Source organism: Mus caroli, unplaced genomic scaffold (assembly GCF_978045245.1).
Source record: "Mus caroli unplaced genomic scaffold, Mus_caroli_1 scaffold_3, whole genome shotgun sequence".
NCBI classification, from domain to species: Eukaryota; Metazoa; Chordata; class Mammalia; order Rodentia; family Muridae; genus Mus; species Mus caroli.
This window is the reverse complement of record NW_028227258.1, coordinates 64,456,777-64,473,905: the sequence shown is the minus strand read 5'-3', so window position 1 is coordinate 64,473,905 and position 17,129 is coordinate 64,456,777. Positions and strand designations below refer to the sequence as shown.

Genomic DNA, 17,129 nt, shown 5'->3' with positions numbered 1-17,129 from the left:
CAGATGTCTTGGTCACCCTGATGAGCCCTAGAAACAGTGACCAGGGGACTTTGTTTATTGCCTTGCTTGTTTTTTAACCCAGAATTGACCTTATTACTTGCATATAATTAAAATGCTATAAAAGCAGATTGGGAAAAAATAAATCTGCCTCAGTCTCAGAACTGGCTGGGGTCATGCTACAGTGTTGTCTAATTGTCATTCTTCTCTTTAATTCTTGCTCCTGCCCTGGAGAACCTGTTGACTGAGCTAGCTTGGTCACTCTGGAACTGTAAGGCCAGATAAGGGTCTTCTCCAAGTTCTTTGGTCATGATATTTTATCATAAAGAAAAGTAAATCAGGGGTGTTTCAACATGGGGTTGGCTGACTTAATTTGTGTTTCGTTAAGACAAATTCTCACTCTATTGCCTCCACTTGCTTGAAACTCATCAAGAGGCCCAAATCCCTCACCTTAGCCTCCTTATTGGTGGGATCACAGGTGTCTTCATGCCCAGCTTTGGTGGACTTCTTTTTGTATGTGCGGTGTATATACGTGTTATATAGGTGTGAGCATGTGTGTTTAGATCAGAAGTCAATATTTGGGCGTCTTCCTTGATTGCTTCCTTACTATTTTTACATTTATGTGTATTTATGTGCCATGGTGCCCAGATAGAGGTTAGGAGACAATTTGTTAGAGTTTTTTCTCTTTTACCATATGGATTCTGGGGCTGGGTCATCAGCCTTGGTGGCAAGCTCCTTTATCCACTGAGCATTCCATCTTGCTGGCCCTGTGCCTTATTTGTTGAGATAGGGTCACACTGAACCAGAAGCTCATCAGTTTGTTTCAGAGTTAGCCAATGAGTTTCAGAGATAGGACCATTTCCCAGGGTTGGGGTCCCCAGCACCACACTCAGATTTTATGTGGGTACTGAGCATCTGACCTCATGTTCTCACGCCTGAGCAGTAAGTATTTTACCCAGTAGCTCATCTCCTCATCGTGCTGACCCCTAGCTGACTTCTTGCTAAGAACAGATACATATAATTTATGATTGTTCTCATTTATTTAGGGTTCCTCGTACTGTGAGGACTTGATGAGGGGAGAATGCACTCTTTCAGGTGTATCATGAGCCGCTGGGAAAGACAGGAACAGGGCGTCACTACAAGAATCTGCAGCCGAGCTGGGCATGGTGGTGCACGCCTTTAATCCCAGCACTAAGGAGGATCCTGAGTTCGAGGCCAGTCTGGTCTACAGAGTGAGTTCCAGGACAGACAGGGCTACACAGAGAAACCCTGTCTCGAAAAAGAAACAAACAAAAATTCACTGCAAAGAATGCATTTAGTCACCACCACCTCCTCCTCCTTCTTGTCCTCGTCCTCCTCGATCTCCTAGAACTTCTGAGAAGGATGCTGGTTTCTGGCTGGGGATGTGCTCAGTGGAACATCAGTTGCCCAGCATGTGAAAGGCCCTGAGTTTGATCCCAGCATTGCTTCTTCTGGGTCACTGCCTCTTCATGGTGCTCTCGATGTATGATTCCAGTAAGAAGATGGTTTCATCCACCTGGATCTCACTGGCGTCCAACCTGAGGGAAGAGTGAAAGCATTTGCTGGGGTCAGCACTGCTCATTACCATATTCCAGATGGAGCAGAGAGAAGGTGAGGAGATAATTCCATTACATCCCTCCCATGCCAGGTGCCACAGAGCTCCCGAGGCCGCAAAGACAGTGTTAAACGTTTCACCTGCAACCATGCGAAAGAACAGGGAAAGGAGAGGCAAAGGCGGAGTGCTTTACATCACGAGCAAGCAGAGAGTTAGTGCCACCTGGGAAGAGGAAGGGACTTCCGCACTCTGAGGAATGCTGAACCTCAGCTAACACTGCACTTAACGATGAGAAACTCAGTTTTCCTCCTGCGATCAGGGGCACAGCCTTTTACCCAAGGTGCTAGTCAAGGCAATTAGGCAGAAAGGAATCCAGATTGAGAAGAGGTAGAACTATTCACAAATACAATCTCTAGGAATCCATAAAAATAATCCCCCCACAACTAATAAATTTACATAATCCCCAGTGAGTAAGGGAAACCAAGGTCACTGCTATGAAACTGTGAAAGGTCCCACGGCACAGCAATGAACTTGGATTTCATACTGTAAAAAAACCCCAAAAACCAATAAATTGTCTCAGCCAGCTATGGTGGGCGATACACATCTGTGATCCCAGCACTTTGTGGGTGGAGGTGGTTGGAGCAGTAGAATCATTTCAAGGCCAATGTGGACTATGAGACCTTTGGTCAAAAACATAACTGCTTCCCCATCCGAAGGATGGACAGATGGACGTACACACCAGCAAGGAAGCAAGTAAGTCACTTTAATCAGGAGAGTGATGCTTGCCATCTATCACTTTAAAGACAGTATAACTTGGGGCTGGGGAGATGGGCCAGTGGATAAAATGCCCCCACCAAGTGTGAGGACCTGAGCTTGGAGTCCCAGAATAACCTCCATATGCATGCATGGCATGTGTGTGCTTACACACACACACACACCCCTACCTTGAGTGCATTGTGACACATGGTTTGTAGGATGAGGTAATTGCAAAGTTCTAGGTAAGAGATAATGAAAGTCTGTGCAAGGGCCAAGATGGAATGCCACACGAGACTGAGGTAAAAGTCTCAGTACTTGGTGAATGAGATTATAGCCAAGCGTGACGGCCTCAGAATGCTGACCGAAAAATAGGCAGGTTCCATACTCTTGAGACAGGGTCTCGAAGGGCATGGTGGCACACGCCTTTAATCCCAGCACTCGGGAGGCAGAGGCAGGTGGATTTCTGAGTTCGAGGCCAGCCTGGTCTACAGAGTGAGTTCCAGGACAGCCAGAACTACAAAGAGAAACCCTGTCTCAAAAAAAAAAAAAAAAAAAAGAGACAGGGTCTCCCCGGCTGTCCCAAAACTGACTATGTAGACCAGGCTGGCCCCGAACTCGGAGATCTAAGTCTCCCAAGTGCTGGGATTGAAGATGTGTGCATCACTGCTGGTAGGTTCAATTCTCTTAGTTAGGCTAGGGAAGACGAAGCTGTAGTCAGGTTAGCTCACGTTAAGGTGCAGGAGGCTGGGCTGTGAAGCCGTATTTGTTTGAAAGGCAATGCTAAGTGCAGGTCTGGACTCGAGAGGCTTACTTGTTAACGTTGCGTTTCAGTGTCTCCAGCTGCTGCCGCTCGGGGGCTGTGATCATCTCCTCTATCTCCTGCAGCTGCACCTCCTCTGCACCCGTGGCCTGCATGGACGCCATGATGGCTTCCACCCGCTGAGACTTTTCTAGTAGCCGCCTATCAGACAGACACAGCTCTGAGAGGGATGCTCCTTAACTGTGGGGTTCTCTTGCCCTTTCTGTCTTTCCTCTAAAGACATTTTCCATAAACCTAATTACAAATAGAACATTTACTGCCTCTGAGTAGCACTTAAACCCGGGGTCAAGCACATGCCTCATAAATCTGCCAGGTAATTTAGTTGGAGGTATGGTCAGCAAGGATAAACTGAGGCATGGCTATGCCAATGCAAACCTATGACTCAGTTCAACTAGACTGGGTATTGCGCATAGTCTCCGTTTCTGTAGCAAGTTTTCCCTCAGGCTCTGGACCTTGGAAATGTTAATGTGGGTGTTGGGGCCCACAGGTACAGGAGGTAAGGAGAAATGGACCACATCATCTTTTAGTTATTGGGTCAGCTTTAAAACCCAAAACCAAACTGAACATGCCTCACAGGAGGCTGCACTCACTTGTTCTCCTTTGTTTCAAATTGTCGCCTTTCTATCAAGTTGGCTATGCTCTGAGGAAAGAGAAGACAGAGAGAAATGCACGCGGTTCTGTAAGTGACTTGGGTAGAGTGGGCTAAGGAGGTAAAGGGCGCGACTGTGTGAGGGACGGGGAGGAGGCCCACGTTACCTTATAGCACCTGTGCAGCAGCATCCTGGCAGCTGAGAGCACATTCACAGTGTACAGATAGAAGGTCCTGGACGGGGCGTGGTCTGGCGTCTTAGGAATTTCCTGTTTGTCCACAGAAATAAAAAGAGAAATTGTTCTGTTATTTGGAATGGGCAAGATAAACACCCATCCACTTGGTCCTGTCAGCACTGACACTTCTTTCCTTCTTAGCCAATCAGGGGCTATGTTTATGACACAATCAGGCACATGGAGCAGGCTGCCCAGTTTCCATTTGTCTATCAGCAGCATCCTTCTTAGCCAATCAGGGGCTATGTTTATGACACAATCAGGCACATGGAGCAGGCTGCCCAGTTTCCATTTGTCTATCAGCAGCATCCTGGGTGGAAGAAAGGAAAGGCAACTAATATTTACTGAGCAAATTCTCCACATGCCTTTATTAATAACTGCGACAGTGATTAATAAGGACTCAGATTTTCAGTCCTTCAGCCTTACTCTCCTGAGTACCGAATCACAGGTATGCATTACTGTGGTTGGTGCAAAGCACTGCTTTTATTTCAGCAGCCACCGCCATTTTACAGATATGAGGAGGATGGTAGTTGACTTGCTTGGTGAATTGACTCCAAAATCTATCAACCTACGTCCTCAAAACAGAACTACAGAATCCAAGCTCTGCTGAACAAGATACTCTATTAAAGATCTAGGCTGAGAAAGGTCAGGAATAATGGGCTGGAAGCTAGAAAGGGCAGGGAAGTTAGAATTGTGAGCTGATTTCTTGGTGCGCCCTGTCTGTCTCTCTGAGAGGCCAGTTAAAGTCTACATGATCCTTGGAGGGTCTGCTATGTCTGTGTTAATCTTTTTTCTGCTTCAGAGGTGGCTATGGTGTCTGTCTGGGGGTCCAGGCTGATTCCCTCAGGGTTGCCCTGTCAAGGTCAGCCCTGCTGCTCGGCATGCACTGGGGCTGTGGTCACCTGCAGTAGGATGAAGTTTTCTGAGAGCATCTTATACAGCATGTCCTTTGCCTCCTTTGCAGGGATCATTGCAAAGTCCTCCACCTGCTTCTGCTCTAGGTGTTTCTTCTGCAATACCAGACGGAATATCCTGGCACAGCGAGACCCGAATCTGGGAAGGGACAAAGAAGCGCGTGGCATGCTTTAGCTCCTAGTCTCAGAGCGTGGAAGTACTAGTCCACTGTGCAATCAGGACCCGAGAGGAAAACAGCATCTGTTCTCCCACAGCTCCCGAGGTTGGTGATGGCACGGCTCCTCTTAACCCATTACCAGATGCCTACCTACTCCTACCTACTCCACAGTGCTTGTATTACACAGCTTTAGGGCAGCTGGTTAATTTGCCTAACCAGGAATTAACTTGATGGGAAAGATGAGACCAAGGGTGGCAGGGGAATGCCATAAAAACCTAGTGACTTGTTCAGTGGGGTGTGGATAGGAAGTGTCTGAGCCCAACCCCAGTCAAGGAGCCTCTTACCTCTCCTGGATGACAGACTCCAGAGTTGCAGTGGCTAGGGACGCTAATGCCTTATGGAGGTCTTTAGGTAGAGGATTAAGGACATCTAGTAATGTTTTAGCCTGGTCACTATTACCTTAGTTTCATGACTAAATTCCTAATCTGAAACTAAAAATTAACTGCTATTTTGCTTTCACATTTCATGTCTGATATGTAGGGTTTGCTGAAGTAAACTCTTTTTTTTAAGTCTTTTCTATTTTGAGACAGGGTCCTGCTATGTAGCCCAGACTGACTTTGAACATTAGACTTTTCTGCCTTGGCCCCTAAACTGCTCTGATTATAAGGTTTACTACCACACTGGCCTCTCTCCAGCTTCTTCCCTTTCTTAGCTCCCCGCCCACCCCACCCTCTTCCTGTCTGTGGCAATGCTGGTGATCTGGCCCAGAACCTAGAACAGTAAGTGTGGTGCTACTGAGTGGCAGCTGGAGCCTTTTTTTATTTTCATTAATGTAACTCACTGAAATTCACAGAAAACTTAATAGAAAGTTCATTTTTAAAACTTGTTTAGTATATTAAGCATTGACAAACTCTTTTCTTGAGGTGGCACATGTGTCTAACTCAGCACTTGGGAGGTAAAGGCAGGAGGATCAGGGCTTTACTGCCAACTTCTAGGCTACACAGTGAGTTCAAGGCCAGGCTGGGCTACAGAGACTGTCTCAACAAAAACCCAGAACAATCTTTCCTAGGCCCTGCTCCTGCTTCCTAACTCAGAGGTCCTGACAGGACAGGCAGCTGAAAGGATACTGATGACAAACATTCCTCCGCCACTGTCGCCAGACTTTCCAATAAACTCTAGCTGTTAAGAAGAAAGAGAGTGAACAGTGTTAACTGCATAATTCTCTTTCCCACGGAGCACATCTGGTCAAGAGACTGAAGCACGCACGTAGCTTTCCTGTTGGGTGAAGGGACTTTGTCTGGGATGGCTAAGTAGACAAGAAGGCAATAGGAGAGAAACTGTGATCAGACTAAGGGGGCAAGAGACTTACTGGGTCATCTGCCAGCAGCGTGAGGTACTGATCGAGAACCTGCTTAGAGATGTTATATCCGACTGGCAGGGACCTGAAGATCTGTGGGACAGAAGGAGATGCTGGAAACAGGGCCAGGATGCAGAATTGCTAAATGTGACTGAAACAAGATGTCCTAAGTTTAGATTTCAAAAACATAAAACTATTTATATAAAGTATTTAAGAAATATTCATGGGCTAGAGAGATGGCTCAATAGTTAAGAGACTGCTCTTCCAGAGGTCCTGAGTTCAATTCCCAGCAACCACACGGTGGCTCCCAACCATCTGTAATGGGATCCAGTGCCACCTTCTGTCTGAAGACAGCTACAGTGTACTCATATACATAAAATAAATCTTTTTTTTTTTTTTTTTGCGACAGGGTTTCTCTGTATAGCCCTGGCTGTCCTAGAACTCACTCTGTAGACCAGGCTGGCCATGAACTCAGAAATCCGCCTCTGCCTCCCGAGTGCTGGGATTAAAGGTGTACGTCACCACGCCCGGCATAAAATAAATAAATCTTAAAAAAATATTCAGCCAGGGCTACACAGAGAAACCCTGTCTCGAAAAACAAAAAAACAAAAAGAAAAGAAAAGAAATATTCATAGTATCATTGCTTATAAGAGTAAAGCAGAGGCCAAGAGGGCTGCGCACCTTTAATCCTAAAACTTGGGAGGCAGAGGCAGGTAGATCTCTGTATTTGGGGTCTAGTCTACATAGTGAGCTCTAAACAGTCAGTGCTACACAGTCAGACCCTGACAAAAACAGAGTAGAAGGAGAAATAACCCAAGTGTCCAGTGATAAATAATTAAAGTAAACGACAGCCAAGTGCAGTGCTATATGCCTGTAACTAACCCCAGCTCCCACAGAGGCTGGGGAGGAGGACTGTGGGCTACTGCGCAGCTATAGCCTCCAAAGGTAAGCATTCCAGCCGGGCGTGGTGGCGCACGCCTTTAATCCCAGCACTCGGGAGGCAGAGGCAGGTGGATTTCTGAGTTCGAGGCCAGCCTGGTCTACAAAGTGAGTTCCAGGACAGCCAGGGCTACACAGAGAAACCCTGTCTCAGAAAAAACCAAAAAAAAAGGTAAGCATTCCACTCTGGACGGAGGCTTCTAAGACTCGGGAAGCTAAAACTTAAAGGCTCAAGAAGCTCATGAAATTTACAAGGGCCAAGAATTCAGAAAGTTAGGCCTTTGATCACAGCACTAGGGAGACAGAGGCCAGCCTGGTCTACAGGGCAAGTTCGAGGCCAGCAGAGACCCTGTCTTTAAAACAAACAAATCAATCAACTAAAAAAAAGTTTAGAAACAATATAAATTATAATAGCAATATTTAAGTAAGTATAATTATAAAAGCAATAGAAATGTAATGTTGCCGGGCAGTGGTGGCGCATGCCTTTAATCCTAGTACTTAGGCAGAGGCAGGTGGATTTCTGAGTTCTAGACCAGCCTGGTCTACAAAGTGAGTTCCAGGACACAGTCAGGGCTACACAGAGAAATCCTGTCTCAAAAGCAAAACAAAACAAAACAAAAGAACAAAAAAAGAGATGTTATGTTTAAATGCCAAGACTTTCATCAGAATCCAAACATGTATATATTGTAAGATAGTCTTTATCAGAGCTAATGCTGTTGCCCAGCTTGGCTTTGAACTCCTGAGCTCAGGCAGGATCCCTGAAGCCTTAGGTAGGATTCCAGGCATTTGCCAGTACACCTGGCTATTAGATTCTTAAAATAATTAGAAATAAACTGTACTTGACAGATATTTGACTATAATAATTTTAATGGCTTAACAACATTTTTCTTAGATTTATTTATTTATTTTTGATTTATTTATTTTTATTATATGTAAGTACACTGTAGCTGTCTTCAGACACTCCAGAAGAGGGAGTCATATCTTATTTCGGGTGGTTGTGAGCCACCATGTGGTTGCTGGGATTTGAACTCTGGACCTTCGGAAGAGTTGTTGGGTGCTCTTAACCGCTGAGCCATCTCACCAGCCCTATTTTTTTGTTTTTTTTTTTGAGATAGGGTTTCTCTGTGTAGTCTTGGCTGTCCTAGAAAATGCTTTGTAGACAAGGCTGGCCTTAAACTCAGAGACCTACTTGCCTTTACCTCCTAAGTGCTGGGATTAAAGGTATGTGTTACCACACCTGACTTTCTTTCTTTTATTTATTTTTACGTGTATATATGTTTTGCCAGCATGACTGTAAGTGTATCATGTATGTGCAGTGCCCAAGGAAGCCAGGAGACAGAGTAAGTTACAGACAGTTGTGAGCTGCCTTGTATGTGCTGAGAAATGAACATGGGTCCTCTGGAAGTGCAGTCAGTTCCCTTAATTGCTGAGCTATCTCTTTAGTCTCCATGGCTTAGCATTTTTAAAAGCTGGATTCTAAGGTGGTCAAACATTTCAGTGCTAAACATTTCCAAGAAATCCTTGTCCCACTGCAAGCAACAAAAACCTTTCCACGCAAGGCACAGGCATCAGAAACCTACAAGTCACGTCTAATAACTGCTACAATACCTACGCCTAGCAGAAAGCTAGCACAGAAATACAAAGCTAAACCAGGTGTGGCGGTGCACACCTCTAAGCTCAGCAGTAGGGAGTTCCAGGACAGCCAGGGGCTACACAGAAAGTTCAAAACAAAACAACTCCTCCCCCCAGAAAGAAACCTGAAGCGTACCTCATTGGAGGACAGTGGCTGAGTGTAAGGGGCACTAGAGGGAGTGGTGACCTCACTCATCCGGAGCATTGTCCGCACGATCTCGCTGCTTGTCTGAAAAACACAGACAATTCAGAATACACCTTCGCTGCTGCCTCTGGCCCTGGCCCTGAGCCAGTGGCTACATCTGACATCCATCTCAATGACAGACCTTGTTCCTTGCTGATCACTGGCTGACCCACTTGGATATTACCTGGTCCATTCGGTTTGCCACTGCGCTCACAATTGCTTGGTCACGGAAGTGCTGGTGGAACCTGTCGAGGTTGACCTGCCAATAAATCCCATCGTCTGGTGGAGGCTGGGGAGAGGATAGAGGCGGTGAGATGCAGCACTGGCCATCCCCAGGGAGTAAAGCTTGTTTTGTCACACTGTAGCAATTAAATGGGCTAGAGAAAAGCATTCAAGAGTGTGGATTAGTGTGTCCCACCAAAGTCTAACTTCAGGTTCCCAAAGTCACCTTCTTTCTTGGTTAACTCTTCTCCATTACTCTCCAAATCTCTCATTTGACACCTTCTTTCCTCTAATAGAGGCCAGAACTCATTCAACTTTGTGTAAATATCTTCACTATCCCCCACTTTCCTTCTTCCCTCTCTCCAGGAGAACATTTGTCCTTTTACCTAATGGCAAGGGCCATGCTACTGTTTCAGATCATGTCATCCCCCCTGGGCCTCAGGATCCAGGCCCTTTGCTTCCTGCCCTGAGGCTACAAGGCTCCTGTACTGTTCTGCTCGTCAGCTTTGACCCTGCGCAGGTCACGACTTCTTCTTCCACCCCATGCTTCCCTGCTTCCTTTCCCTCCTCTGCGGTCCTGTCACAGCTGGCCATCCTGGCTCTCCATGCCCTCTGGCTTTGCTCAGCCACCGCTCTATGAAATTTCAGTTGTTACTGGTATTCCAGTCCCACCACTGTCCTCAAGGGCCTCCTTGTGGCTAAGCTCGGAGGATACTTCCCAGGCCTGATCTTATTTGACTGTTTCAGTGACATAATAGGACATTTTCTCAATTTACCTCCCTAACTACAGGGACTAAAGCTTTGTGACACACCAAGACTAGCTAAATATCTACTTTTCTTTGTTGTTGTTGTGAGAAAGTCTCTCTACATAGCCCTGGCTGTCCTGGAATGTACTATGTAGAGCTCAAATTCACAGAGATCACCTGCCTCTGCCTCCTGAGTGCTGGGGTTAAGGGTGCGCATCACCACATCCAACCAGAAAGATTTATTTGCGAGTTTATGTGTCTGTGTGATTGTGTACATGCATGCATCTGCACCAGTGTCATGCTTGGTGCCTGTGGATCCACAAGAGGATATAAGATCCCCTAGAATTGAAGTCAGGGTGTTTAGAACTGAACTTGGGTCCTCCTAACTGCTGAATCATCTCTCGAGCCCTACAAGATTTTTTTTCTTTAATTCATATTATGTATATGTGTCTGCCACATGTGTGCAAAGGCCCCGAGATGGCCAGAAGGTGGTAGATCTCTTGGAGCTGGAATTACAGACACAGGTGTTAGGAACCACACTTTGGTCCTCTGGAGGAAGAGGAGGTACTCTTAACTGCTAAGCCATCTCTCAACATCCTAGACATCTATTTTTATTTATTTTTTGAGATAGGATCTCTCCCTGAGCTTGAACTTAACAAGTAGGCCAAGATGGCTGGTGAGCCCCAGGACCTTCCTGTGAATTTGTGTTGGGCCTGAAGATTAAACACGTCTGATAGGTCATGTTTGTATATTTTAATACAATCTTACCTTTGCTTTCTTTTTTTTTTTTTTAAAAATAGGATCTCATGAAGCTCAGCTGGCATCAAACTTATTAAATTGAGGGCCACAATGAACTCTGGATCTTTACCTTCTAAACGCTAGGATTATGGGCATTTATCACTACACATCTAGCTAAAAAGTAATTTTGGCCACTAAATAGTTGAGAATGCAAGAAGGGAGACCCCTGAGGAGAGTTCTGGAGAAGTGCTGCCAACAGATGACAGATAGTCCCGGAGGCAGGAGAGATGGCTCAGTAGTTAAAGACATTTGTTGTGTGACCATAAGAACCTGAGTCTGGCTCCAAGCATTCATGTAATAAGCCAGATATGATCTCATACCTGCCTGTAATTTCAGCACTGTAAGGGAAAAGGATTGTAGGAGTTGATAGCTTAGCTAAAAAAAAAAACCCATTTGTTTGTTGTTTGTTTGGGAAACAGGGTTTCATGTAGGCCAGGCTGGCTTTAGACTTACTTTGCAGTCAAGGATAACTTCTGATTCTCTTGTCTCTACCTTCTGAGTCTTAGAATTATAGCTATGTAGTGCCATTTCCAGTTTGTTTTGTTTGAGACAGGGCCTCACTATGGTTATCCTGGAACTCACTCTCTAGACCAGGAGAGCCTCCAGATCACAGAGGTCTGCTAGTTTCTGCCTTCCAAGTGTTGCAAAGTTAAAGGCATAGGTCATCACACTGGGCACCATTTCTGCTTCTATTTGGTCCTGGGGAATGAAACCCAGGGATTCCGGCATGCCACAAGCAACTTACCAACTGGGCTACATCCATAGCCAAAGGGCTCCCTCCCTCTCCCCCACCCCCCCCTTTTTTTTTGGGACAAGGTTTCACTATGGAGCCTTGGCTGGTCTGGAATTCACTATGTTAGTGGTTCTCAACCTTCCTAACACTGTGACCTTTTAATACAGTCCCTTGTGTTGTGGTGACCCTCAACCATAAATTTATTTTCGTTGCAACTTCATAACTGTAATTTTGCTACTGTTATGAATCATAATGTAAGTGTTTGTGTTTTCTGATGGTCTTAGGTGATCCCTGTAGGCTGTTTAACCCTAAAGGGATTGTGGTCCACGGGTTGAGAACCGCTGTACTATGTAGAAGCAGGCTGGCTTTGAACTCATAGAGATCCTCCTGCCTCTGCATCCCAAGTGCTGGAGTTAAAGGGATGCACCACCACACCCAGCCCTGCTTTCTCTAGTGAAATACATTAGGGCTCAGAAGGACAATGGAGCACTCTTTCCATGAAAGTGCCCCGGACTCCCAGGGTTCTCACTGTTCCTCAGTATAAAGGGGGCAGAAGTGGGCAGAGACAGCAGGAGCACCCTGTCCTCATTGGTCTGCCCCTGAGCAATGGGCTGAAGTTCATAATCCTACTACTTCTTAGCCAGGGACATTTAGGTTCTGTCTGAGCTTGTTATCTGAGGGCTATTTATGGACCGCTCTAGGGCGAGGACTGCTAATCAGGAGGCCACATTACCTCCTTGTTATCTGTGTATCTTGGTTTCTTGGCCTTGGGCTCTCCAGTAGCATCTTCGTCAGATGATCTCCTCCTCTTACCTTTTCCTGCCAAATCAAATAACTGAACAATTAGACTATATATATCATATGATGGCAGGAAGCAAAGCTGGTGCCCCCTCATCTCAAAGACATCTGCAGCTGCCTGTTTTAGGTGCTGTTTCGGAGGCTGAGGAGCTATAAGAAATCTGAGCCTGTGGCTTCCCTGCTTCCCGTCTGAGTCGCCCTCCTTTGCTCAGGTTGGAGAGCAGATGCCCTGCAATGTCCTGTTTGCCTGGTCCTCCCCTCTCCAGCCTTGTCCCATGCTTCTCAAAGCTTTGCTCACCTTGCTGTGACTCTGATCTTTCACTTTCTCTAATGCCCTATGTCCTTTTCTTACTGCACACTAGACCTAAAAAATACCCATCTTCTGTCACTTCACTGGGTAGTTCCTACTTCTGCTTTAAGACCCAGATCAAATTCCACTTTCTCAGAAAAACATAAACCTGCACCCCCTGCACAAATCCAGTCCTTCCTTACGTATTTTTGTAATAGCCAGCTCTTCCATAGTTCTTGTCAAGTACATAACATATCTTTTTTTCCCTCCAATTTTATGTATATTGGTGTTTTGCCTGCATGTGTGATGGAGTCAGATCCCCTGGAACAGGATTTACATACAGACAGTTGTGAGCTGCCATGTGGGTGCTGGGAATTGAACCTGGGTCGTCTGGAAGAGCAGCCAGTGCTCTTAACCACTGAGCCATCTCTTCAGACCCCGTATAACATATCTATGTGGCTGATTAATGTCTTCGGGGCAGGGATCGTGGCTTCTACACTATTACATACTACAATGACTGGCACACACCAAGGAACTGGTAAACAACCAAGATGTTCATCGACATAACAATCAGCGAAGAAGAATCCCCAATGAAGGCAAATCAGTTTTAGGATGTAAACTCCTTACCTATCAAGCTCAGTTTGGGAACTAGGTACATGTCCTTTTCATTAATGACAAGGGTTGGGGCAGGTGGCGGTGGCCCGGGGTCAGAACTGTCAGCGTCAGGAACCAGGGGACAGCGCTGTACAAAGTGAGTATCTGCCAGTCGCACAAATGCATTTGATACCTCAGCGTAGTCCATGGTCTTGCCATCTGTGGAACAGGAGGAACGAGGGAGGCGAGAGGGCCCACAACAATAGAGCGGCTAAGCGACCTCTGGCTTTGCTAAGGGCTTAGATCCAGTACTGACCCTCCATGGTCTCTGTGAGCCGGTCGGCTACTTTCTTCACCACAGCTGACATCGTCATCTTGCCATTCAGCAGGAGCTCCTCGACAATCAGCTCTCCGGTGTCACCGTACAGTGTTTTGGTGGTGTAGATGTACCGGGGATACCTAAGCATCCTCAGTACCCGGCTGCACTGGGCTTCATACTCCACCACACCGCGCTTGTGCACATGATAGATGACCAGGTTATGGTGAATGAGGACACAAAGGGCTTTTTTCACCTAGATAGGACCCAAAAGAAAGACAGGAGAGACCGGACACTATATAGCTGCCTACTGCTGGCAACACGGCACACCTCCCAGAGCCTAGTAAGCAACAGATCACCAGCAGAGTCTACTGAATCTCTTTCTAATTTTTTTTTTTTAAAGCATCTGGGCCTGAGTTGAAACAGGACCTGCCTTTTGTCTGTCCTGAGAACCCCTATGTTTAGAGTATAGTGTCTACAGCCAAACTTATCCCCAGGTTCCAGGATAGGAGACCAGGGGTCCATGAGCAGCAGAACTTGTTATGGCAGCCATCTAGGCCAGTTCCCACCATGACAGGGCAGGGACTGAATTTGACTTGACTGCATATAGAATCTTACTTCCTCTGCGGGTTAGTGTAGCCAATGTCAGTGCAGGAAATCAAGAGAACTCTTTGCTGTGATGTTCCTATTATGTCTGATTTTTTTTTTTTTTTTTTTGGTTTTGAGACAGGGTTTCTCTGTGTAGCCCTGGCTGTCCTGGAACTCACTTTGTAGACCAGGCTGTCCTCGAACTCAGAAATCCGCCTGCCTCTGCCTCCCAAGTGCTGGGATTAAAGGTGTGTGCCACCACGCCCATCTTATTATGTCTGATCTTTATCTCTCTTCTAGTTTTCTGTTTTGAATCTGGTTCTCATGGAGCCCAGGGAAGCCTTACACTTGTTGTGTAGCTGAGGGTCTGCTACTTTGTGGGTTCTTCTTTTTCCCACCCTTGATCCTCCCTTCCCACTCCCATCCCCACCCCGGTTTCACCCCCTAACACTACATAAGAGAGAAACAAGGAGGAATTAGGAAAATCCCTGAATTTAATTTCTTTCGTTTCTTCTTTGACCACCACTATTAGTAAATCACAACTTCCCTAAATGACCACCAACCCCAGACATTTATACAGCCTCTGAAAAGTTCCCAGAATCCCAGACATTGCACAATCACAGAAACTATCTATAGCTGGCAGAACCATGCCTCTGCTAGAACATGAGGCAAATCATAGACAGTCTGAAGCAGCCCCATATCTGTATACTTGGGATTAAAACAAAAAAATATTCTTATAATATTTTTGTATTTTTAAAGAAACCAAAATCCTCAAACTGTCACTACAATGTAGTCACTCTACCAACTGAGCTACATCTTGGGCCAGGATGGGCACCACAGCTTACTTTGTTCTATCACTGTATTCCTTAAAGGCCGTACCCCACCAGTAGACTTAGTGTGAATAAATGAGTGTGGCGTGGGAACAGCCAAGATGAGCTAGGAACACCACAAGCAGCAGTACACGGGGCCTAAGTACAATACTCCACCCCACCCCACCCCACCCGCTGTGGTACTGACCACAGGGCAGGTGGTCTCTGTTTATACTTTCTAGGGGAAGGAGTTCTCCTGTTCAAAGGTGCTTGAAGGAAATGAATTGAAGAAGTTGAAGAGAGCAGACTCTCTTATCTAAACATACCTGGTCCAGGGATGCTTTTGTGTCGTGGGCAATTACTCTAAGTGGCTGGCTTCCAGTTCTGACTAGGTGGACTCCAATTTTTTCTACAATCTCACCAAAATGCTCTTGCAGCAACAAAGAGCACAGTTTAATCTCTGCTTGAGTCATTGTTCTTAGAGCCTCAGAACTAGGAAAGAACAACAATATAAATTCACATATTTTTTTTTCTAGAGGGCAACTTGACAATATACATCAAACCCTTTATATATTAAGGTATATATTTGCCTTAATATTTATAAGTTGAGATCCTTTGTTCCAAGGATGTAGTAAAAAACACGCCATGAGTTCTCTTCACAATACTGGCATTGACATAAATAATCTAGCATCTATCAATAAATTATAGTATAACCTTAAGAGAATATACTATGCCAACATTTAAAATGACTTCATACAATATAACTACCATAAAATATCCCTAATGTGCTGTCATTTAGTAATTGCAATGGTCAGGTATGATGGTGTACACTGCCTGTAATTCTTGCACACAGGAGACCAAAGTCAAAGAATCAATAGTTCCAGGTCAACCTTCCCGGGCACAAAGTGAGTTCAAAGCCAGCCTGTGTTATACAGCAAGACTCTGGTGGGTAATACACCCAGCACCCACCAAAACAAAGAACTAGAAAACAAGACATCAAATTTGTTTTCTAAAGCCAGGTATGGTGGTGCAAGCCTACAGTTTCATCACTTAGGAGGTGGAAGCATGAGGGTCAGGAGCTCATGGTTACATATTGAGTTCAAAACCTGGCTGGTTACATGAGATCCTATCAAAAAAAAAAAAAAAAAAAAAAAAAAAGGCAAGCCATCCTCCCCTATATATGCCATTTATTTTAATGGGAATATATGTAGTTTGTGGTTCCAATAATCTTTAAAGACTGGATTCATCTCGGTATGGTGGCTAACATCTGTATTCCCAGCACTAAAGCTAGAAGACTGTCATAAACTGAAGGCCAGCCTGGGCTACATAATAAATACCAAGCAAATCTGGTCCAGAGTGAGACCGTTAAAAGCAAAGGGGGAGGGAAAGTGCGAATAACTTTCTGTCACAGATACAAAGACCTAAGGCTCATGACCCAGTGGGGGTACAACTTATCATTCCCAAGCCATAAACCACGACTTAGAGAGAGAAAGTAAAAAAAGAGCTTCTTAGGGTATTTCAATTAGGAGATGAAGTTATGTTCCATTGAGAACCATATTAAATTTTTACATCATGAGACACAAGCAGGAATGGGTGTAGTTGATTTTGAAATTACCTCCCTATCACAAGCTCCAACTCTCTCGAACCTAAATTTTTGTTCCTCTTGCCGCAGTGTCGCAGAGAAGACTATTTCACTTAGCCACACACACGTCTTTGGAGAAACATTAGACCAGTTGCTATCCTTGAATGCATTTCCTGGCTCCTCTCCCTTCATGCAAGTTTCTGTTCCGGACTTTGTTTCTTGGCCCTGAGTCAGGGCCTCCTCATTCCGGCAGCGTTTTCACTAACCTCAGGATCAGGGCTAATTTAGAAGCTCCAAATGTTGCCTTCCCGAGGCCAGCAGCCTCAGCTCAGGAGCTTCCCATCGCCCCTTCTTAGAAGTAGAGCACCATCCAGGCGGACGCGGAAGGGTCAGAGCACGGGCCGCTCTAGCCGACAGTGTCGGTGGTTTCCGGGGACGCTCTTTCTCTCCTCTCGTTGGGAGGCTGGAGGACTGGCCAGAGGCTGTCTGAGGTGCGGGC

General features: G+C 45.7%; 1 protein-coding gene and 1 non-coding gene across 4 annotated transcripts; both read right to left on the bottom strand.

Annotated features, from left to right (window-relative positions):
* Positions 1–1,018: 1,018 nt before the first annotated feature.
* Polr3c (RNA polymerase III subunit C) lies at positions 1,019–17,095 on the bottom strand. Of its 3 annotated transcripts, none has more exons than XM_021157713.3 (15): positions 16,897–17,056; positions 15,375–15,540; positions 13,652–13,907; positions 13,369–13,554; positions 12,388–12,473; positions 9,340–9,444; positions 9,108–9,200; positions 6,413–6,493; positions 6,171–6,222; positions 5,388–5,448; positions 4,874–5,024; positions 3,906–4,007; positions 3,740–3,789; positions 3,141–3,290; positions 1,019–1,556 (listed from the first exon to the last, which is right to left on the bottom strand). In XM_021157713.3, the coding sequence occupies exons 2-15, from the start codon at positions 15,519–15,521 to the stop codon at positions 1,475–1,477; spliced, it is 1,602 nt and encodes a 533-aa protein (XP_021013372.1). In that variant the 5' UTR covers positions 15,522–15,540; positions 16,897–17,056; the 3' UTR covers positions 1,019–1,474. The 3 variants fall into 3 exon arrangements, with proteins under 3 accessions (XP_021013372.1, XP_021013373.1, XP_021013374.1); XM_021157714.3 differs by lacking the exon at positions 16,897–17,056 and adding an exon at positions 16,664–16,882; XM_021157715.3 differs by lacking the exon at positions 9,108–9,200 and having other exon boundaries at positions 16,897–17,095.
* On the bottom strand, positions 14,121–14,256 carry LOC115030716 (small nucleolar RNA SNORA5). Its single transcript, XR_003836314.1, has one exon. It is a non-coding gene; the product is annotated as a small nucleolar RNA SNORA5 (small nucleolar RNA).
* Positions 17,096–17,129: the final 34 nt, after the last annotated feature.

Bases quoted from the DNA above. Each gene is read 5' to 3' on its own strand.
- Polr3c (XM_021157713.3), bottom strand. From the start codon at position 15,521: ATGACTCAAGCAGAGATTAAACTGTGCTCTTTGTTGCTGCAAGAGCAT. The intron at 9,201-9,339 runs GTAATATCCAAG...TGTGTTTTTCAG, and splicing joins TGGCAAACCGAATGGACCAG to ACAAGCAGCGAGATCGTGCG. The intron at 6,223-6,412 runs GTAAGTCTCTTG...TCTTCTTAACAG, and splicing joins CGCTGCTGGCAGATGACCCA to CTAGAGTTTATTGGAAAGTC.